The 23,087-nt window shown below is 42.9% G+C and overlaps 1 protein-coding gene and 1 pseudogene across 1 annotated transcript; both read right to left on the bottom strand.

Annotated features, from left to right (window-relative positions):
• The window catches only part of LOC121543303, a 36,312-nt pseudogene extending 31,503 nt beyond the window's left edge, over positions 1-4,809 (bottom strand).
• A 3,094-nt stretch (positions 4,810-7,903) lies between these two features.
• LOC121543304 (syndecan-2) lies at positions 7,904-22,876 on the bottom strand. Its single transcript, XM_041853084.2, has 5 exons — positions 22,425-22,876; positions 10,246-10,348; positions 9,491-9,648; positions 9,146-9,305; positions 7,904-8,198 (listed from the first exon to the last, which is right to left on the bottom strand). The coding sequence occupies exons 1-5, from the start codon at positions 22,482-22,484 to the stop codon at positions 8,035-8,037; spliced, it is 645 nt and encodes a 214-aa protein (XP_041709018.2). The 5' UTR covers positions 22,485-22,876; the 3' UTR covers positions 7,904-8,034.
• Positions 22,877-23,087: the final 211 nt, after the last annotated feature.

Consider the following 23,087-nt stretch of genomic DNA (forward strand, 5'->3'; position numbering starts at 1 on the left):
ATACAATGTGGGATCCCCTTAGGTGTAGTACTAATTTCAGAATAGATTAATGCTTACAAAACTGTCAGAGAACGTGACGAATCTCCTTGTCAAATCAAACAAAGAAACATCCTACCGGAACAAATTCATAGACCTCTTGCTAACAGATTAGAAGCTTAGATAGACAGAAGAGCGTTAGCTATAGCGGAGTCAGGATGAAACTGCAAATCTCTGCAAAGAGCCCAAATGGCACCCCATTCCCTACATAGTGCACCTCTTTAGAACAGAGCCCTATGGACCCTGGTCAAAGGTAGTGCACTATATAGGGAATAAGTTGTCATTAGCGACACAACAAGTGTCCGGACAACTCCATGGACACGGCTCACAGTGTGCTTGGACAAATGCTGTGTAACTGGACAGAACCTTACAGAATGACCCTCCTATGACTGACATCCCGTGCCGTTCCTGCCTTCTAATTGGCTCCCAAGGGAGAGGAGATTCAGGCCTTCACGCTGCCCTTATAGCACACACAGAGCATGTGTCAAACCCATGTGAAATTAGTCTCCAGATCTCTCCCTACCTCTGACAGACTACCCTGGTCATGGTCATACCTCAGTGCATCTGTTGGTGGAAAGTGATGCCTTGTCTACGGATTTATTGGACTGGACGTACAGGGGGAACATCGGTCTTACCAAGACCCCATACAGTTCTGTATTATCTCAACGTGACAAATGGCAAAATAGGAGAGGATTGGAATGCAAAAAGTAGACCCATGCTTTAGTACCTTTTTTAAAATTGGTATTTTACCCCCTTTTTCTCCCCAATTTCGATCTTGTCTCATCGCTGCAACTCCCCAACGGGCTCGGGAGAGGCGAAGGTCGAGTCATGGGTCCCCCGAAACATGACCTGCCAAACCGCGCCTCTTAACACCCGCCCGCTTAACCCAGAAGCTAGGTGCACCAATGTGTCGGAGGAAACACTGTTCAACTGACGACCAAAGTCAGCCTGCAGGCGCCCGGCCTGCCACAGGAGTCGCTAGAGCACGATGAGCCAAGTAAAGCTCCCCCGGCCAAACCCTCCCCTAACCAGGACAACACTGGGCCAATTGTGCGCCGCCCTTTGGGACTCCTGGTCACGGCCGGTTGTGGCACAGCCTGGGATCGAACCCGGGCCTGTAGTGACGCCTCAAGCACTGCGATGCAGTGCCTTAGACCGCTACGCCACTCGGGAGGCCCTTTAAGTACATTTTACAGTGTTTACATTTTTAGTCATTTAGCAGACGCTCTTATTCAGAGCGACTTACATTAGTGCATTCATCTTAGATACAGACCACTTACCCAAGGCATTTTTGCTGATATCGTTCATTACGATACGTAGCCTATGTGAAGTTTGAAATGAAATAAGTTTGCTAATATGGGTGATTATTAATGGGACAATTGATGGCTACAACCATGTTATAAACTGTGGTGCCCATTAATGTTATAAACTGTGGTGCCCATTAATGTTATAAACTGTGGTGCCCATTAATGTTATAAACTGTGGTACCCATTAATGTTATAAACTGTGGTGCCCATTAATGTTATAAACTATGGTGCCCATTAATGTTATAAACTGTGGTGCCCATTAATGTTATAAACTGTGGTGCCCATTAATGTTATAAACCTATCATTCTATTTATTGTTATCGCATCAATTCAGGCAATTTATCGTGATATGGATGTTTGTCCTTATCGCCCAGCTCTAATTCATTTTAAGAAAGTTTGGTGAGACAACAACACATCACAATTGTAGCAAGTACATTTTCCCTCAACAAAGTAGTCATCAGCAAACTCAGTGCTAGTAGGAAGACAAGTGCATATTATTATTATGTATTTGGGGGGGGGGGGGGATCCCCTGTAACGTTTCACAGATCAAATAAACATTTGTATAAGAAGGGGATAGCCATTTATACAAATGGTTTAGACCCAATGGGACATTTCTCATAGCTTACCTGTTCTGGGTGCTCGCTGCCAATGATCTCAGCCACAGTGTTGAAAGAGTCAGCGTCAGGGAAGGTCTGGGCGTTCATGGTGAGTCGGACCACGATCCTCTGTCCTCGCTTAGCCATCCTGGCCATCATCATGGCGTCTTCCACTGTGATACAGACGGTAGGGATCTTCTGCACTCCCTCCTCGTAGTCCTGCCAGCCTGTGTGAGGACTGCAACACAGAGAGACCCATGTTAGAAATTATCAGCAGAAATAGGGCACGGTACTACTTTTGGATTCCCATAAATATGACTTAAGATAACACACTTTCAAAAAGTCAATATAAAACAATATTAAAAGGTGTACTAGAGGAATACAACTATATGGAATATATCAATAGCTAGAAATGTGAGGAAAAAATGACATGCAGTCAGACTAGACAGGAAGAGAGATGGCAACATGCAGTCAGACTAGACAGGAAGAGAGATGGCAACATGCAGTCAGACTAGACAGGAAGACAGATGGCAACATGCAGTCAGACTAGACAGGAAGAGACATTTTACATTTACATTTTAGTCATTTAGCAGACACTCTTATCCAGAGCGACTTACAGTTAGTGAATACATATTTTTTTATACTGGCCCCCCGTGGGAATCGAACTCACAACCCTGGCGTTGCAAACGCCATGCTCTATCAACTGAGCTACATCCCTGCCGGCCATTCCCTCCCCTACCCTGGACGACGCTGGGCCAATTGTACGCCGCCCATGAGTCTCCCGGTCGCGGCCGGCTGCGACAGAGCCTGGATTCGAACCAGGATCTCTAGTGGCACAGTTAGCACTGCGATGCAGTGCCTTAGACCACTGCGCCACTCAGGAGCCTGAGTGATGGCAACATGCAGTCAGACTAGACAGGAAGACAGATGGCAACATGCAGTACCAGCCATAGCCAAGCATTCAACTAATTGGCATTATAAAGGAAGGGATACATTGGATCATTGTGACCCATCCAGTACCTGTTGATGGAGAAGGGTGTGACGGACCGGATGAGAGTAGCCACAGCTCCTACTTTAGCTGCCTTGGATGCCCCAGACTCCCTGTACTGCACAGTCTCCTCATAGCTGACAAAGGGCTGGTTATACACCACGATCTTCCCATTGTATCTGCCTTTTCTTCAGCTCTTCAAAAGACTCCACCACCAGCACCTCTGCTTTAATGCCTGAACCGAAGAGGAGACCGAAAGCAACAAAAAAAAAGACATGAGGCATGATCATACATTAGTGCACCAATCGAAGACTAATCTAAATATCTACACCTTGGCTTGAGTTGGGGCCTAGCAAATAGTGGCAATACCATCAGCATTGTCTAGGCTTGAGTGATACAACTCATCGCTACAGAACATAGGGGCAATTCCACAGTAACTGATTTACGCTGAGAACAACAAACATTGATTTCAAAGTTTAACAAACCATACAACTCTATGCACAATGCCTACTTTGAACGATTTACACTGTAAAAAAACAAAAAATTACTGGAAAAACTGTGCAGATGCAAAGTTTGGTAACAGAATTACAGTAAAATCATCCTCAGTTTCATTCTGTTACCAAACTTTGTATCTGCACAGTTCTTCCTGTAAATGTATTTTTGTTAAATGTTCTGTGGAAATTGTTAAAGTAGTCCTTGTGCATAGAGTTTGTTAAACTTTGAAATCAATGGTTTTTGTTTGGTATACATTTTTTTGTGAAAAATCAAGTCTCAGTGTAATTTCGTTACCATGGAATTGCCCATAGGCCTACCTCCTTTGGGTGTAGCCACACTACTCCCCAGTCCTAGGATGGCCATGGTGTGGTTCCGGGGCTGCAGCATCACAGCTCTCTCCTCTCCCCTGACCCAGTGTGGAATCTTCACTGGTTCTAGATGTACGTTCTCCAGCCCATCCTTCCTCAGGGCGTTGAACATATACTTGATAGCCAGGTCCAGGTTCTTAGAGCCACTGACACGGTTCCCTATTGTATCTGTGAAGTCTGCCAGTCTCTCATAGGAGCGGTTCTGGGCTTTGCCATACACAGCCAAGTCTATGATGCTCTGGGTACCTTTGCATAGCTGGCAATTTCTTTAGCGGTCTCTGGAAATGGCTTTCCACCAGTACTGTGTTGCAAACAGCTACAATGGAGAAATGTGGCCAAAAGAGTCAGTGAGAAAAGGCCACATTGTTTTATCTGCCGGTCCTGCATCTGGAGGCAGACAAGAACATATTAAGGTTATTTACAAATATTTTCCTCGTGAGAACAGGCTATTTGCGCTAATGGTCAGACTACACTACATGACCCTAACTTGCTTAAAATATGACAGCACGCTACACGTGCCAGTGTTTACTTCATTATCGGCAACAGAAACCTATTGAGGCATAGCTGATTAAATTCAACTCCACGATTTACGATGGAGTTGAGCTCCGACGTAATTTAAATTACTTATTTCAGAGACATTGTTCTGTGTAATTGCAGGCTATTCTTTGGGTGCTGAAATCATTCGTTTTTTTTATTTAAAAAAATTTGACGTCGGAGCTCCAGTCGGGCCATAGCAGTCATAGAGTTAGTCTGCTAATTGACGCAGTGAAATGCAGTTAGACAACAAGGAAGCAAGCCACAAGCATCCATATATCTAGCGAAATATAATTGTCAGTCGTTGTGATTCCTAACTAGCGAAACATGAAAGGACTTTTAAATTAGGACGTAAAAAAAAAGAACACACCTTCCTCTGCAGATAGTTGGTCAATTGCTGACCGTCTTGACAGATGGAATAATTCACAACATATATTTAATTCCTTCTAGCTATTTCTTATCAATTTCAAAACCACTTCCGTGATATTTGAATGACTACGGCAAAGCAGTAGGGACAGTCATGCGTTTTCACTTTCATTGACGAACATCCCGTTTTGTTTTTGTTTCTTTACCAAATTGTGATTTAAAAAATCACAATAATAATACAGTCTGCTTTAACTAATTACTACTCTGGGTGATGTTTACTTGCGGACATGTGGCTTTACTCTAGCCATTTGGCTCACAGCAGCCTGTTTGTTTAGTATGTGTTTTGATCAGAGGTCGCAAACTAACAAAAGCTACTTTTTATTTTACATTTTATTTCAGCTTGCACATTGAAATCTGAGATACCATAGATATGGTATTTGTGCTGCAAGTTATATTCTTACATTTACTTTGTAACAAACAGTGTATGTGTCAACATTCCAAAGAATATGTTGGGAGTCTTATCAGAAATACAATCAACCCAGAGAGAAGAAACCACATGTGATCACTATTTAATATTAAGCCACATTTTTTATTCAGTAGTGTCTCCCATGATAACATACAACACTGCTTTTGTAACACTAAGTTGCCATCAGTCTGCGCTTATGATCGTGACTACTACTTCATCATGCCACTGAAAATATATCCTTTGTCCCCAACAGTAAAAAAAGACTTTCAGAATGGTAGGCACTTCAAAAGGCTTAAAACATTTGTGAATATACATTAAGATACTTGAACTAACATATTACTTCTAATATGTTCTATATATAAATGAATACGTATAAATTATAGTACATTAACATTACAGATACACCATTGCCTTAAAGGTAGAGTCAGCGAAATTGTTGTACGAGCAGCACCGCAGATATTTCAATGAGCAAGATGCAAGACTTTGCTCTCAGTCACGCACACTGTATTTGCGCATGTGCATTGGTTCGCGTCACCGCACGCTCTTACAATGTGGTAGCCAGGGCACCAAAAACAGCTGGGAAGTTTAGCCTCGCGCGCCCACGCTCTTAGTTGTTGCGGAAATTCACCCACTATGCGGTTTTACTTTATGCATCTGCATCATATCGCTGAGTCTACCTTTAAAATAGTCAGGACTAAAGGTAACAAAGTAAATGAGACATTGTGTTACATGTCATAATGGCAAAAATACTGTTCCGAGTCCAAGGAAAGTCTTACAGTTAGTACCTTTATTCATTCATTACATACCATGAGAAAAATACACCAACCCAGTGATCAGAGGTTCTTTTTTTAGGGAAGAGGACCATTCTGTTCTATAGTAGACATTCATAATTCCTTAGAGAGGGAACAGAGAAGTAATAAGGTACACCATGTCCTGTTCACTGGGACTACGTCCCAAATGACACCCTATTCCCTATTTAGTGCACTGCTTTTGATCAGGGCTCATATGGCTCTTGTCAAAAGTAGTGCACTATATAGGGACTACGGTGCCATTTGGGAAAGCGCCCTGGGCTTTCAAATCTCTGATAGATTTTCAGTCAAAGTTTAAACGGATATATCAGATGCGTCCGGTGTCCCATCTGTGGCTATAGTAAATCACTGTACTAAAGTCATTACAAAGTCAACTGAAGAGAGTTGAGCGCAGATGTGACTGTTCATTTGCATTAGTTCCCCATATCTAGCAAGTCATAATTTAAAAGCTGCAGATTATAAACGAAAATCAGCTTTTATATCATAAATTGGTCAGAATAGTTGCAGGTTTGTTTATAAACACCCAAGTCTAAAATACCATTGTGATCTGAGGAGAAAATTCAGGGACCTAGTAGTGAAATCTACTGAAAAGGTTCCTCTATATTTTGGGTAACAAAAACTGGAACACAGTACATATAGCAGTGGAGGCCGCTGAGGGGAGAACGGCTCATAATAATGGCCGGAACGGCGCAAATGGAAGGGCATCAAACACCTGGAAACCATGCGTTTGATACCGCTCCACTGATTCAACTCCAGTCATTACCACAATTAAGGTGCGACCAACCTCCTGTGATATAATCCACGTGTCAAACTCATTCCACGGAGGGCCGAGTGTCTGCAGGTTTTCGCTCCTCCCTTGTACTTGATGAATTAAGGTCACTAATTAGTAAAGAACTCCCCTCACCTGGTTGTCTAGGTCTTAATTGAAAGGAAAAAAACAAAACCCAGACACTAGGCCCTCCATGATTGAGTTTGACACCCCTGCCCCAAAGAGTACCATTTCAAATCAGTGTTTCCCAACTCCTCAAGTACCTCCAAATGTACAAATTTTTGTTGTAGCCCCGGACAAACTCACCAGATTGAACTTGTCAACTAATCATCAGGCCCTCAATAAGTTGAATCAGGCAAGTTTGTCAGGGGCGACAACAAAAGTGTGTACTGTTGGGCGTACTTGAGGACTGGAGTTGGGAAACAATGCTTTATATCAGTAATTTTTTACTAGAAAGGAATGTGCTTTGCTTTGGCCAGATGACATTGGGTAGTTATGGAATCCTGTAATTCACTTCACACAATGACAAGAAAAATATATATTTTTAAATTAAACCAGATTGCTTTATGAGACTAGAAACATTACATAACCTCAACATGAAAAACATAAGTTAATGAAAAAACACTTGACATGCTATGAAAAAAATCAAAAATAGAATAGATAGGAGAATTATATTCTGTTGTCTCTGTATTTGTATTTCAGCGACCTTTAAAAAAAGTTGTTTTTCCTTCCTTACAAATATGTACCGCTACAGGTAGAAAGTAGTCCATGACAATCATATGAATAGATTTCACCTTCTCACATGACAAATACATTCTCCAACAGTTCTAAAGATCCAAAACATGAAATGTTTACAATAGCCCTGTTTGGCCTCATTTAGGAAAAAAAAAGTATATATTTGCTTAATGAAAAAGCTCCTTGAAACACTTCCTCATTCAATACCATTTCAACCAACAGCATGCGAGGAGGACCCTGCTGTACGTATAGTCCCCTGTAGCTCAGTTGGTAGAGCATGGCGCTTGCAACGCCAAGGTTGTGGGTTCGTTTCCCACGGGGGGCCAGTATGAAAATGTATGCACTCACTAACTTTAAGTCGCTCTGGATAAGACCATCTGCTAAATGACTAAAATGTTAATGTTTTCTATGTGTCCCAAATGGCACCCTATTCCCTATATGGTTCACAGATCCTGGTCAAAAGTAGTAAGTACACTATAGAGGGAATAGAGTGCCATTTGGGACACAGCCTTTTGTCTTTCTGTTGCGCCAGAGGTTTCTCTTCATAGTGACGGGGTGGTTGTGCTTCAGGCATAGAACTCCTTGGTGGGGGCTTTCTGATAGGCTGAGCTAGGGGCCTTGCATTCTCCGAGGACGTAGCTTCCCTCGTCCTTCTTCCTCATTCTGTAGACCAGGAGGAGGATGAGGAAGACGGCGAACAGCAAACCTATAACCCCGCCGGCTATCACCGCTGGACCCGTGGAGGGGGGGGAGAAGAACCACGTCAGAAGATGCTTATCGATCACAATAATTCAATACATTAGCAATACAAGTGATTGGCGTTGACAACACAACAGTGGAACCTTGCTAGAAAGTAAAGTGTTAACAGTCTAAACGTCAGATATGATATACCTTTAACAGATTGTGTGTGGGGCAAGGTAATTACCCCAACCCCATTAAAGATACGTTTGTGATGTGTTCTCTCACCTAGCTATATTAAGATGAATGCACTAATTGTAAGTCACGCTGGATAAGAGTGTCTGCTAAATGACGAAAATGTAAAGTAAATGTAACCCCATTGCCTTCTGTTAACTTGTATGAATAATTAAGGAGGGAACTATGATTGCTTTGTGCCTTTTGTAGCAAACGTTTGGCAACAACTCACGTTGAGAAATTAATGGGAAACGGCACCCTGATAGCTTGATGCAGTATACTGCAGCTAAGATCAATGGACTAATCAAATATGAGACGGAGCTGACTCAGGAGGAGTCACAATTATACATTTCATTCATAACGTGCTTTTCATTGTAAAACAATCCCAAAGTGTTGTTGGTTGATTGACTCAGTCTCCTTCCCTCTGCTATCAAACTCCATGGCTATGAGTCTGTTTTTATTGATTCTGAAAGCAAAGTCTAGAGTTACCCATATTTCAAACAGAGGCCATGTTTCAGATCTAATCTCTGATAGTAGGCTGTATTGAAAAATGACCTCTTCAATTGGAACTGATGGTTTTCAGATTACTGTTTTGATTAATCATTATCGTATTGTGGATCGCTTTTTTGTGTGATGTTTAACTTATACATGTTGTCTCATTATATTTTATTGCTTTCATTATGCTCAGGTCTCATTTGAAAAAGAGATATGCTAATATCAACACGATCTTCTGAATAAATAAAGGATAAAAAAAACAGAACATACCTGCTAGCACCTCCGTCCTCTGGAAAAGGTTTTCAGATTGCACATCGTAAGGTGTGTCTGCCTCATACAGCAACCTGGAAGCACTGGTGGTGCTGGGAGGAGCTTCACTGCTGATAACAGTCTCCTCTGTCACGTCCAGAGACTGTTCAGGGACCTGGGTCTGACACACACAGACAGAGGGAGAGAGAGAGACAGATTTAGAATTTTCACAACAACTATGAAATCACAGGGATACTATTAAGTCCTTGCCATGTCGGGGGTGCGAGGCAAGGAGGAGGTAAAATGAAACAACCACACTACCGGCTCAAAAGCCCACACTAAAGTCAGCTATAAAGAGAGGCATACCTCTGTCTCTGTCTCAGCTATTTCTGTGCTCTGGTCAGTGAATGCAAACATCTCCACGGTGGTTGAAGGGTCTGGTAGAGAGTCCTGGGTTGGCTCTGCTTCAGGAGCAGCGAACACCGTTTTCACTTTGACCACTGGCTCAGTGACTTCACCGATAGCTGAGGAGGAAAATAATCAAAATGTATCGACTCCAGAAGGAAGTTTGGTTTGCAGGCAGGGGTAACATGATAAACTAACAACAATGCCAGTGCTAATGGATTCAATACTAATGATAGAGGCACTTTTCATTCATAAAGAGTTGACCAATAATCACACAACCCCTGCCATACAGACTCAGAAATAGACTGGAAGCCAGATCTGTTTGAGTGTTATTGTACAGTACATTATACAGTCTATGGTACAGTATCACTGTTCAGGTTAGGGTATATGAAATAATGACTCATTCATTATAGAAGGCGTCTCTATATGACATATGCTGGGTAATTAACACAGTCTTGGTCGACTGCACTTGGCCGCATGTGAAACATCTGTGCTTTCACCGCCTCCGTAGGTCCATTGTGATCCTGCGGTACCAGTGTGCCCTAGTAGTCTAACCAAAGTCAAAGGTTTCTGTGCACCGTCTATGACCTTCGTAGAGCCAGTACAATTATAGCTTTACATACAGCTATAACTCTTAAATGGCATTATCAGGTTGCTATGTTAATTACATTAGGAAGTAACGTGAAATATTTTATAAGAATGTAACCATTGCTTACTTATATCACCGGAACCTGATCCAGAGTTGTAACCGTCGTCATCTACAGAGTCTCCTGACTGGTCATCCAGGTACAGGTAATCCGACTGCGCCGAGATGAATATCTGTCAATAGAGAGCAAGAGATTAATGAAAGTGTCTCCACCATAGAAATTGAATTCTACTGGTACCCACATGCTATTTAGACAATAAGGCCCGAAGGGGGTGTGGTATATGTCCAATAGACCACAGCTATGCACGACGCAATGCGGAGTACAGCCTGGATACAGCCCTTAGCATATTGGCCATATACCACAAACCCCCAAGATGCCTTATTGCTATTATAAAGTAGTTAAACATAAATAGAACAGTAAACAAGAGTGTTTGCGTCATACCCATGATATATTGTCTGATATACCACAGCTTGATCAGCATCCAGGATCCATAATAATAATAATACTCTAACTGACCCCATGACACAAACTATTCCCAGTGTAGATTGTATAATCTTAAGGGCATGAATCAAACACTTTTCACCGTGGAGGATATCCATGCTGTTTATTTTATACAGGCATTAGAAGCGCAAGAGCAAAAAAATAGAACGAACCATTCTAAGAAAATCAAGAGATCTTAAATGTTTTGGAAGAACAAAATAAAGACATATTTTTGAAGAAATACAACTTTTTCTTATCACAGTTCCCTGGGAAACAAACTGAACAGAAGCAGGCGTCTCACAATGAGCCTCCCCATTACCTGAAATACCACTTAGAAGCTATGAAGGCCTGGATCAAATCTTCCCATTTTCTGAAGTAGAACCCAAAGGCAATGTATCAGCCTTCCTGTAATCCCTCTGCATGTGGGGAGCAGGCTAAACAGGAAGGTGTCATTGTCTGACTGGCTTATCCAATCCCAAGGCAACTTGTTGTTGTTGTGCGAGAGTGAGAATGGATGGATAAATTAATTAATTAATTAACAGAAACTACTTTTCAGGGCAGGAGGCTGCTCTCAGAGCAGATGGAGCAGTGTCTTGTCTGACTCTCTGAACCCTGGGTGCTTCTAGTCATCCCTCCCAACCCCCTGCATTCCTTTAAATCTCTGCCCCACCACAGTAGCCTGGTGCTACCTCCTCAAATAGCCTGGCAGGGCTCATGGAAACCACCAGTCACAGCCACTGATGCTCACCAAGACGTGTGATGTTTCCACACAATTGTGCTTCCCAAAATCCCCACAAAAGCAATATGTCTGACAAAGGTACTAAGGATGCACCCTCAGTGTGTGTGTGCGCACGTCTTGTCTGCCTTTTTGCTCAGCTGATAAATGTTGACGCTAAGGAGTCTGGTTCAATTTTCAAGTCTTTGTTGGTGAAGGAGAGAAAAAGAAGAGTGCCAGACAAGGATGATGTAATAAAGAGGAAGGACTCGTGCTTCAAAGGAAGCAGAGCCTAGTACACAATAAGAGGACATGTCATTTCAGACTCACTGAAGGAGAAAGAGGCTTCAAAGAGCACAATGGCGCTGGCTGAAAATAGGGTATACCCAGCTAGATATAGACCTTTCCTTTTGGCCTCCGACTGGGATCACTGAGGGAAACAGTTCAAAGCCACAAAAACTCAACCTCTGACTAACATTTCCTTTAGGATGTAATTGTTGTCTGTACAAAAACACATCTTTGGTGTGCCATTGTGTTGTGCTCCAGTGGTCTTTCAAAACTCACACACAGTGGATCATCTTTTGATTGCTATGCAACATACTATAGAGAACGCAGCAGGCAGAACATAAGGCAGAGGAAGTCATGATCAAAGTCAGCCTCTGAAAGTAATCCAGTAAAACGATGTATAAGGGCTCCCATGTCAACTAATGCTAGAAGATCACATTGTGCTACCTAACGGTGTTCCGTACACAGTTTGCATAACCGTGGCATTCAAACGAGGCTGCAATGAAAACTAAAAATGGGACTGTAGTGACTGTTGGCACCAAAATCTGGGGTGTAAGCTACGTTTCTATTCAAGCGTTGATTACCATGTAATGGTTCAATAGTATTCAAGAAAATATGAGAAAAAAAAGACCCGACGCTGTATGTTACATTGTGACGTGTCAACGCTCAGTGGTGACTAATCCTAGAAGACCACATGTACACTATGAAGAGTATGACGGATACCTACTGTACACTATGGTATGAAGAGTATGACTGGAGTCATAATGACTTGATACCTACTGTACACTACTTCCATTTGCCGGCCCTGAAAACACTTCCCGGTATTTAAAAGTATTTGACCCAGGTCTGCTTGACTGCTTCAGAGGCTAATCAGCTAAGTGTTATGACTAATTAAGTCAAGTTGACCCAAAACATCCAATAGAGATAACCTATAGAGATAACATTGTGAGAACGATGGAGACTCTCAGGGTCAGCCGGTGACCATACAGTAGTAGTCTAGTAATAGTCTGAATTCCTAGCCAGTGCGTCATGAAGTACAAGGTCAATAGAGACTCTGAAACATTAAGCAGCCCTGACCATTTCCTCCAATGGCCTTTGTTGGTTAAGATTAGTCCAGGACCCAGGTCCTGGTACGGTACAGAGTAAGACTGGCTACTGAAAGCCCCTTGCTTCCTGTGTTCCAGATTCTTATTAGATAGTAGTGTTAGGTTAGGATGTATCTAAGAATAGGGTAAGATTGTGTCAGGGTCTGTTTTCCAGAGGCCTATTTGTTCAGATAGTCCTACTGTATGTACATATTGCCTATGTGTACACACACACACCAAATGATGCTATTTCTCTAGGATTAGTCTCTGAACAACATTTTTGCACCTAGACCACATGTAGCATATATGCCTTGACAAAATACACTGTTCTAGAGGTGAGGATCAATTACTTTCACAAGCCCTACAACCTTCTTATGAATAGGCCTAACTGCTATCTAAAGCAGTGGTTTATGGGGGTTTCAACACAGCATCATATGGGTCTGCCTCTTAACTCTTCAGAGAGAGGGAGAGATAGAAGAGGCGATGAGAGAACGGTGTTTGCAGCAGTATGATGTGGTGGTGAATAATATCTCTCATTCCAAAACAAACTGCTGTCAGACATATGAAGGTGAGCCTCACATTCCTGGTTCTAAGTAGCAGCACAAGTGAGGTATTGTGCAGGGAGCCGAGGAGCTCAGGACTGAGCTTTCAGGCTGTGCCAAGTCTACAACTGAAAAGGAAATACTCCCTCTGCTCACTAGCTAGCTCCTTCCAGCCAGCCCAGCCACACTACACGGTCACTGGCCTCTTGCTCCTGGCTCACGGAACATTGTGTGTGCTAAAATAAGTGTTCAAATAATGAGATAGCCTGTTAATTCTGGCACAAAAGACATCTTGATGGAAAACATTTCACATCAACAAAACATGTCCCTTCTCTGTATGTGAGACCTTTAGTAAAGGTTAGAATCTAAAGGTTAGAATCATTAAGGTATTGTCGTTAGTGGCTATCACAGCAACAAATACTGGGGACGTGTCAGCTAATCACATCACCCTCCTCCACAGGTATAGTTGTCAGCTGTAATGATGGGAAGAGAGAACCTGCCAAGATATGGCTAATAACACTGGACTTATGGAGCTTTCTTATTTATTTTTTACACATTCCAGGCAGATCTAGGATGACTACCTGATAGGAATGTAATCTCAATATGGACATAGGATTTCCTTTGAAAGTCCTCCTCCATGCCCTGAAGGCTGTGTTGTTTCTCAGCATACCCCGGTCAGACAGCTAGAGGAAAACAGGACATTCCGTGCTGCTTACATTCACACATTAAATTACATCCAGCGCTACCGGCAACACTGCCCAGATAGCGTCAGTACTATACTCTTAACCTGGAAAACAGTCTCCAGTCCAGAAGGTTGCAGACATTTCTCCCCACAACACAAATCAAACATCAGAAATCTTGAAAAGGAACTTCCTGCAACTGTCAAATCAGTGGGTTATTATAACCAAAGCTAATAGTGATGGGGGGGTTCAATTATCCAGTTAAATCAGACATCTGAGACTGTCAAACAGGACAACAAACACATTTTTAACAAGTTGACAGAGGTTCATGAAGATGTTACATCACAGGAACACAACCCAGGAGTTATATTAGTTGTTTGGAGGTACATTTTATTTGAGAAGCAGTTTCAAGCAGCTTGAGGAACATGTTCATTGTGCATTACCTTCCACAACAAAGATATACCATCTCTGCCAGTATCACCCAATAACACCAACACCATGAATGCAACCAAACAGGACTACCAAGACAATAACCCAGCATGTGGACCTACGGTACATACAGGAGCTCTCTAGTAACCAGCTTCCTTCCGCAGTGCTGGGAAGCAGCACAGATGTTACAGGTGTGGGTTACAATATTAACCCACATCTGCCAAGGGCTCAGCTCAACTCCTTGCAGGGCACAGCAGCTCTAGGCTACGTCCCAAATGGCTCCATTCTCCATTTAGCGCACTACTTTGGATGGGCCCTGGTCAGAAGTAGTGCACTACATAGAGAATAGGGTGCCATTTGGGACGCAGCCCTTGATGATGTAGTAGCTGTCCAACCAGCTGCTGACATTCGCAGCCCCTCAGGAGTACACAGGAAGAGCATTAACTAACTACTAGACGGTGCCAGGGCTCCACCAGAGCTGCTGCAGAGACGGGATGAATACAGCCCATTCAGACCAGAGGCATGTTTGGTATTCTTAATATGATTGCATAAACACAGGTGTTGTACTAAGGCAATGGGGCTGGGGAGAGGAGAGGATATTATACTGGCCTGGGTTTTCCAGTAATACTGTACGTCTTCTTGGAGGGGGGCGGGGAGCGGACTACTGGCGTCAGAGAAATTCTGGGGATTTTTTAAAAATGGACTGTACAAGCCTGAATGGAGGAACTAGGTGTAGCGTACGTGGTTATGAAATTATAGAGAGTGACAAAACCCAATTATGGTGAGATTACGTGCTAGTTTCAGTGTTCACAAAATTTGACTGTCAAGTGTCGTCTTTCAAAAAAGAGACCTTGCCACTACTCGTCAGAGCTTCTTATACACCAAGGCCTGTCACTGCTGTCTTTGCCTCTGGACAGGCAAAGACAGATTACATAAATACAAAATACATTAACTTTGGTCCTTGGACATAATTGAATACTACCGTAGTATGTGAGTATGAAGTAGCTTACTGTGGTGTGGGACCCTGTGTGAGGGCTGGCTGATCCCACTCCTTCAACTCTGACCTTAATGTTAAGGACTTTATTCAATCAAAGCTGTATTGCGGGATTTAGGCAGTAGCTCTCCGGAATTACCACTTTATGTCCAGCACATATAAAAAAAATAATTTAAAAAATGTATAATACTTTCATATCTAATTCAACACTTGGCAATAGATTTTTTTTAAAGGTGTAATTTTATATCTTATTATTCTAGGAAGTTTTCAGAGGACAGAGTTCATGAAAGAGTTGGGAACAGAAAATCTAACAATCATTTATAACAAAACCCATTATTTTCTGCCTCCGTTTTCCATCCTGGTAATCACGGTTTGACACTTGTCATAGTCTAGCGATTACCTGAGCCAAGACATAAAAACAGGGGACTTGTGCGGGATAGTTTCAGGAGTGGCCAAGGAAAATCAAAGTTCAGTTGTGCAAAATATAGCTACTGTAAAGCAGATAATACACTGCTCAAAAAAATAAAGGGAACACTTAAACAACACAATGTAACTCAGTCAATCACACTTCTGTGAAATCAAACTGTCCACTTAGGAAGCAACACTGATTGACAATAAATGTCACGTGCTGTTGTGCAAATGGAATAGACAACAGGTGGAAATTATAGGCAATTAGCAAGACACCCCCAATAAAGGACTGGTTTTGCAGGTGGTGACCACAGACCACTTCTTAGTTCCTATGCTTCCTGGCTGATGTTTTGGTCACTTTTGAATGCTGGCGGTGCTTTCACTCTAGTGGTAGCCTGAGACGGAGTCTACAACCCACACAAGTGGCTCAGGTAGTGCAGCTCATCCAGGATGGCACATCAATGCGAGCTGTGGCAAGAAGGTTTGCTGTGTCTGTCAGCGTAGTGTCCAGAGCATGGAGGCGCTACCAGGAGACAGGCCAGTACATCAGGAGACGTGGAGGAGGCCGTAGGAGGGCAACAACCCAGCAGCAGGACCGCTACCTCCGCCTTTGTGCAAGGAGGAGCAGGAGGAGCACTGCCAGAGCCCTGCAAAATGACCTCCAGCAGGCCACAAATGTGCATGTGTCTGCTCAAACGATCAGAAACAGACTCCATGAGGGTGGTATGAGGGCCCGACGTCCACAGGTGGGGGTTGTGCTTACAGCCCAACACCGTGCAGGACGTTTGGCATTTGCCAGAGAACACCAAGATTGGCAAATTCGCCAATGGCGCCCTGTGCTCTTCACAGATGAAAGCAGGTTCACACTGAGCACGTGACAGAGTCTGGAGACGCCGTGGAGAACGTTCTGCTGCCTGCAACATCCTCCAGCATGACCGGTTTGGCGGTGGGTCAGTCATGGTGTGGCATTTATTTGGGGGGGCCGCACAGCCCTCCATGTGCTCGCCAGAGGTAGCCTGACTGCCATTAGGTACCGAGATGAGATCCTCAGACCCATTGTGAGACCATATGCTGGTGCGGTTGGCCCTGGGTTCCTCCTAATGCAAGACAATGCTAGACCTCATGTGGCTGGAGTGTGTCAGCAGTTCCTGCAAGAGGAAGGCATTGATGCTATGGACTGGCCCGCCCGTTCCCCAGACCTGAATCCAATTGAGCACATCTGGGACATCATGTCATAATTATAGCTTTTCACAAGTTCTTAAACTATACCCCATGCTTGGTCAGAGAGAGAAGCTACGGATCTGTCTCAGTTTGCTGTATTGGTTGACGTGATGCCACCACACACACACACAGCTTTAAGGCCTCTACACTGTTCACGTGTGTAGATCTATGCACGTGCATGTTCGTAGGTGGAGTCGTTTTTTGGGGGGCAGCGGACACGTTGTTGCGTTCTACCCAGAGAGGAAGTCCGCCTTGTGTAGTGTAGATCCACTAGCGGGCTTGGGGAGCCAGAGTACTTCCGGATCCGGTGTATATGCCTGGTTACAAATACTAGCTAGCTACATGTCTGGTGTTCTATGCTTTCAACTCTACTTTAAGGATAAAATATATATATATATATATATATACACACACACACACACACACACACACACCTTAGCACTCCAGATACAAACTTACTTTCAGGATTTAACTAGCTGCAGAAGCAAACATGTCTGCCTCCAAATTGGAAGAGCTTAACCTGGTCTTACTACTCATCTGTTTTTATTTCTAAATGAGAAAATTGCATGTTGGTCCACTGAACATTGCAAGTGGGGGACAATTGAGAATACGTCTCGTCTGACCTAGTCAAAGCATTGACGAGGGAAGACATTTTCAATACTTTCGGATGTTTTTGGCGAGTGGCGGCACACAGCAAAAGCATCGCTGCGAGTTATAAGCTAGGAAATTCGACAGTTTGTGCCAGGCTATCTGGCATGTCCCGAAGACAGTCGGTTGCTTATCTCTCTGTAGCAAAATGGGCCGAAATCGCCTGAGTTTTGGGATCGTTGGAATTATCAGTTTTGTGTAGGAGCAGTCGACGGGAAACATATTCGGATCCGAGCTCCAGCAAACTCTGGTAGCGAGTACTACAACTACAAGGGATATTTCTCAATGGTCCTGCTGGCAGTCCGCGATGCAAAGTACCGCTTCAACATGGTCAACGTGGGTGCATTTGGGAGGGAGGAAGATGTGGGAATCTTCTCGCGAAGCAAGTTCAGCTCCCAACTCATTGCAGGCCATCTGCCGACAGCAAGGCCAGAGTCCATGGCGGTGACCCAAACACCGAGCCCATATGTCTTTCTGGGAGACAAGGCATTCCCTCTGAAGGTCAACATGATGCGACCATATCCAGGTAGATTCTGTAAATACATATGACTTGTAATATTACGATGTGAAAATTATACCAATGTGAATAGCAGTTGTAATGATATGCCTCACATAAAAATGCTCTGGCATCCCAGTAGGAGGATGGAGGCCTATGTCCAAAGTATAAACTACACAGTTGTTACAGTATATATTTGATAGCCTTCATATTCCTGTTCAACACTAATGCTTATTTTATTCAAAAAGGTTCTTCGGGCCTTGATGATGCCAAGAAGATCTACAACTACAATCACTCAAGAGCTAGAAGAATTTGTCCTGAAGCATGAGACAGACAGCTGGCCCATACTCCACACCTGGCCCCAACACACAACTGGGTTAAAACAATTAGGAACTAGATCATGAACAACTCATCAACACCAAATGAGAGCAGACAACTGAGCACCTGAAATAGAGTTGGAGTTTTCACTATAAAAATGATCTCATGTGGACAGACTATTTTATTAACCGAGTTTACTAAAAACAGCAGACATATACTGAGTGTCCAAAACATTATGAACACCTCTTTCCATGACAGTCTGACCAGGTGAATCGAGGTTTAAAGCTATGATCCCTTATTGATGTCGCCTGTTAAATCCACTTCAAAATCAGTGTAGATGAAGGGGAGGAGACAGGTTACAGGAGGATTTTTAAGCCTTGAGACAATTGAGACATGGATTGTGTATGTGTACCATTCAGAGGGTGAATGGGCAAGACAAAATATTGAAGTGCCTTTGAACGGGGTATGGTAGTAGGTGCCAGGCGTACTGGTTTGATCGTGTCAAGAACTGCAACGCTGCTGGGTTTTTAACACTCAACAGTTTCCCGTGTGTATCATCAACAATGGTCCACCACCCAAAGGACATCCAGCCAACTTGACACCAGTGTTGGAGGCATTGGAGTCAACATGGGCCAGCATCCCTGTGGAACGCTTTCGACACCTTGACGAATTGAGACTGTTCTGAGGGGAAGGAGGGGGGGCAGGTGCTCCTAATGTTTTGTACACAGGTACAAGCTTTAGAAACAATAAGGCACTTAACCCTAATTGTTCCTGTAAGTCACTCTGGATAAAAGAGTCTGCTAAATGACTAAAATAAATCTTGACTTGTTTCCCCTTCATTTCTGATGGCTGTGGGCCAAATCAGGCTCCCTCTGGATCTATAAAAGGATCCCACATTTACTGTTGAATTCTTTGATTTATACGTGTTGGGTTGCAGCCCTCCCCAGACCATGGGTTTGTAGTATTTTGAGCTCAGAGCTGTGTATCTTTATAGCTCTACTGTTTGTCAGACAGGCAGGGTAGAGGTGAGTAAACAGACTGTCAGACAGGCAGGGTAGAGGTGAGTAAACAGACTGTCAGACAGGCAGGGTAGAGGTGAGTAACCAGACTGTCAGACAGGCAGGGTAGAGGGGAGTAAACATACTGTCAGAGAGGACAGAACCCAGAAGCTACATGAATCCCAGACAGACCAGTCCTATCCATTCAGCACTGATCACTCCCAGACAGACAGAGCAGCCCTATCCAGTCAGTACTGATCACAGCTCTACAGAACATGCTGTACCCTGTGTATTGCATGCATGACTAACACTGGTGAGGGCCTCCCTCCTGACAGGAAACAATTAACTTGTTTATTTAAAATATTCCCAAATGAAGTCACATACAGAAAATAACACCACTGGAACATCTTAGATCATGTGTGAGTCCGCAGTTCCAAAGGAAATAAAACTGATTAGTTCCTGTTTTGTATTGACAAGCTGTGATAACGATATTATCAGTCTGTCCTTCTGTGTATCAATCAACCCAAGAGGGTCATAATGACATAACACATGTGGATTAAGAGTCCAGATCACTCGGTCTTTCATATCCATTACATTCAGACCTTCACCTCTGACTCACATAGGGCTTTCAGTTGTCTCTAAAAATAACACTGTCTATTGAGAAGAGCACATCTGCCAGAAACATACCGTACAAAAACATCTGGAGTGGGTGTTTTTGTTTTTCGGAAAGTGTTATGGCCATATGGAAATAACTCAAGGCAAGGGACATTTAGCACCAGTCACATCTATCAGCAAAGAGCAGACAGAGGGGTACTCTCTCTGATGCTTTTCAACTGTGTAAACAATGTCGGCTGGCATAACACCACAACAACACAATAACAGACCACAGCAAGCTGTCGATAGTACACAACGTCATGGAACATCTTGTGTTTGACCACTGTCCACGCTTTTCTAGAACATGTTACGTTAAGGTTAACTTTCACTCTAGGATGTATGATCAGAGTAGCAATGATCAAATAATTCCATGTACAATCAAATCAAAACAAAAAAATTAACTGGGAGAAGTCAAAGCATTTACTAAATCTACATGCATTGGCTACATTTGTCAATAATAATAATATGCCATTTAGCAGACGCTTTTATCCAAAGCGACTTAGTCATGTGTGCTTACATTTTTACGTATGGGTGGCGTTACAACATCAAATACTAAGGCATGGTTGGGAATAACTTCAACAGTATAGAAACATCTGGAGTTAGATGTACTTAACTGTCATTGATCAGAGATCTAGAAATATGCATGGAAAACCTGAATGAGAAAAGTAATATAATAGTAGCCTGACAATAATAATAAGATGTTAGTTTTTAACCTTTCTGTGGTCCTCTGTAGCTCAGCTGGTAGAGCACGGCGCTTGTAACGCCAAGGTAGTGGGTTCGATCCCCGGGACCACCCATACACAAAAAATGTATGCACCCATGACTGTAAGTCGCTTTGGATAAAAGCGTCTGCTAAATGGCATATTATTATTATGTGGTACATCTGTATGACGCACTTTCAGTGACACATCGTTGGTGATGATATGACAAGTGATGTCACTTCAGTTACACCTAACAGCAGACGTTTATTCACTGTTGACTTTAATACCAATCAGGCCAGATGTCATGGCGGCAGTGGTATAGTACATTAAGGACTTTCAGTGACAAACCGTTGGTGATGATATGACGGTTACGACATCTCATTTAAACTATTGCTCTAGTTTTAGCTAAATATTACTGTAACTGTTCCCGCGTTAACAAAAATATGGATATTGATGCAGGGAAGAGTCCAGTCCAAGATGTAATGAATGAAGAGGAAAGCGACGGTGTTTATGTTTTCTGAAGAAAAATTGAAGGGGATGAGTGATGGTGGTGTCTGAAATGCTGAATGGACCAAATGCAGTCAACAGCTCTAAAGGAGTGGAGTCTGACCTAATGTTAGAAGGGAGCGTCGAGCTTGCAGCCTTCACCACAGTTACAACACACACATCCCCCAAAATAACTTCATTCATCCACCCACCTTCAATTTAGTAGAACGCCCCTAGGTTGATACGCTCACAACTACTACAACTATAGAACCCTGCACCCCCATTCCACTTTAAATCAGAGATGAGGGCCCTCGCCTTTATTTCTTTTTGGTTTATAAAACAATCCAGGTTGGGAGGCTGGGGCTAATTAACACAGATGTGCCTTGCAGCCAAGTGCAAAACTGCTGCTTCATAGCAATAGCCATGTAAGTTAGGCAACGGCATCACCGTGCCAACGATAGAGCCCTGTCTACTGTAGTGGAAGACGGGTGGGGAAATGTCCCTATAGAGCAGTATACAAACAAACTCATATCATCTCCATTGCTGGACAATTCAGTAGTTGCTCAACGTGTCTTTCAATAGGTTGTTATTGGACACTTGTTATAAGGCAACACTGAAATGCCTGTGTTTTGAGCCTGGTTAAATGGAACCATTTAATCTGTTTTGACCAAGGAACAGAGACGACTATAGTTCCACACCACCTCTTGAAAATCCTATTTGACCACTGAAATCAAGCTGTGTAAAAAAAATCTCTTCGATGATGAATTTGGCTTCATAAAAATATTAATTCTACACGTGCTTTTCTGGCAACTGTAAAAGGTATCCTTATAATTGGGGCCACAATATGATAAGACTTCAGTCATATGGGAAGCGCACAAGGGAAAGAAAATGGGAATACATTATAAATAAGGGAATAGTTACATTGACTTTTTTACTTGTAAAAGTAGCTAAAACTCGCAGAGGTTATGAAGAACGCGAGTGAGGCAAGCATGCAAAGTAGCCCACATCGAAACTAAAGCCCGTTTAGAAAACATTTCAGCAGCTCCTTACCGCGCGAGGTATAACAAAACATTTTAATATTACTTTCTGTCTTGACAACTTTACTCACCGTTTTACTCATAAAACAGGTCGCCACCGCGAAAATCAAGAGCATCCAAGTGTTCGTCATTATTCCTTTGGAAAGAACAAACCGTGGCGAGGGTGAAAAATAGATCTATTAGCTAGCGCTCATAGAAAATATAAAAATTATCTTCACAGTTGTAAACCCCACTCTCTCGCCCACAGATTATACTCTCCCAATCGAATTATTCCAAAACGAGAAAACCAAGATTCCCCACTCGATGTTTCTCTCCGAATAAAATAGTTTCTTTCCCGTTTTCCAAGTACTTTTCTACTGAAAGGGAGCAGCGGAAGCACGCGCTATTGCTCAGGAACCATTACACGTACTGATGCGCCCAGCTTGGAACGGAACATTCATTGACAAACTCGCGCAGGGGTGGAAACAAGGTAGTTAGGAAAGTGTCTTCTAAAATTGATTGACAGATACTCGCACCATAAAGAAGCACCCTTCACTTGAGAGTGCAGTGATCATTTAAATTGGCAAATTGACATAACCACAAGTGAATGAGTTATGATAGGCTGTATGCCTACACAGGTTATGAACCATCCGGATATGATAGCCCCATCTCACTTCTGACACAATGCAGCATTCAGGGGTAGCATGACACCTCACAATACATGATTGATTCTAATAATTAGCTGGTTGATAAAC

This window comes from Coregonus clupeaformis, unplaced genomic scaffold (assembly GCF_020615455.1).
Source record: "Coregonus clupeaformis isolate EN_2021a unplaced genomic scaffold, ASM2061545v1 scaf0115, whole genome shotgun sequence".
NCBI lineage: Eukaryota > Metazoa > Chordata > Actinopteri > Salmoniformes > Salmonidae > Coregonus > Coregonus clupeaformis.

Excerpts from the sequence above, each read along its gene's own strand:
- LOC121543304 (XM_041853084.2), bottom strand. The coding sequence starts at position 22,484 with ATGACGAACACTTGGATGCTCTTGATTTTCGCGGTGGCGACCTGTTTT. Across the intron at positions 10,349-22,424 it reads CCTGTTTTATGAGTAAAACG|ATATTCATCTCGGCGCAGTC; the intron begins GTGAGTAAAGTT and ends CTCTATTGACAG. Across the intron at positions 9,649-10,245 it reads ATCAGGTTCCGGTGATATAA|CTATCGGTGAAGTCACTGAG; the intron begins GTAAGCAATGGT and ends TTTCCTCCTCAG.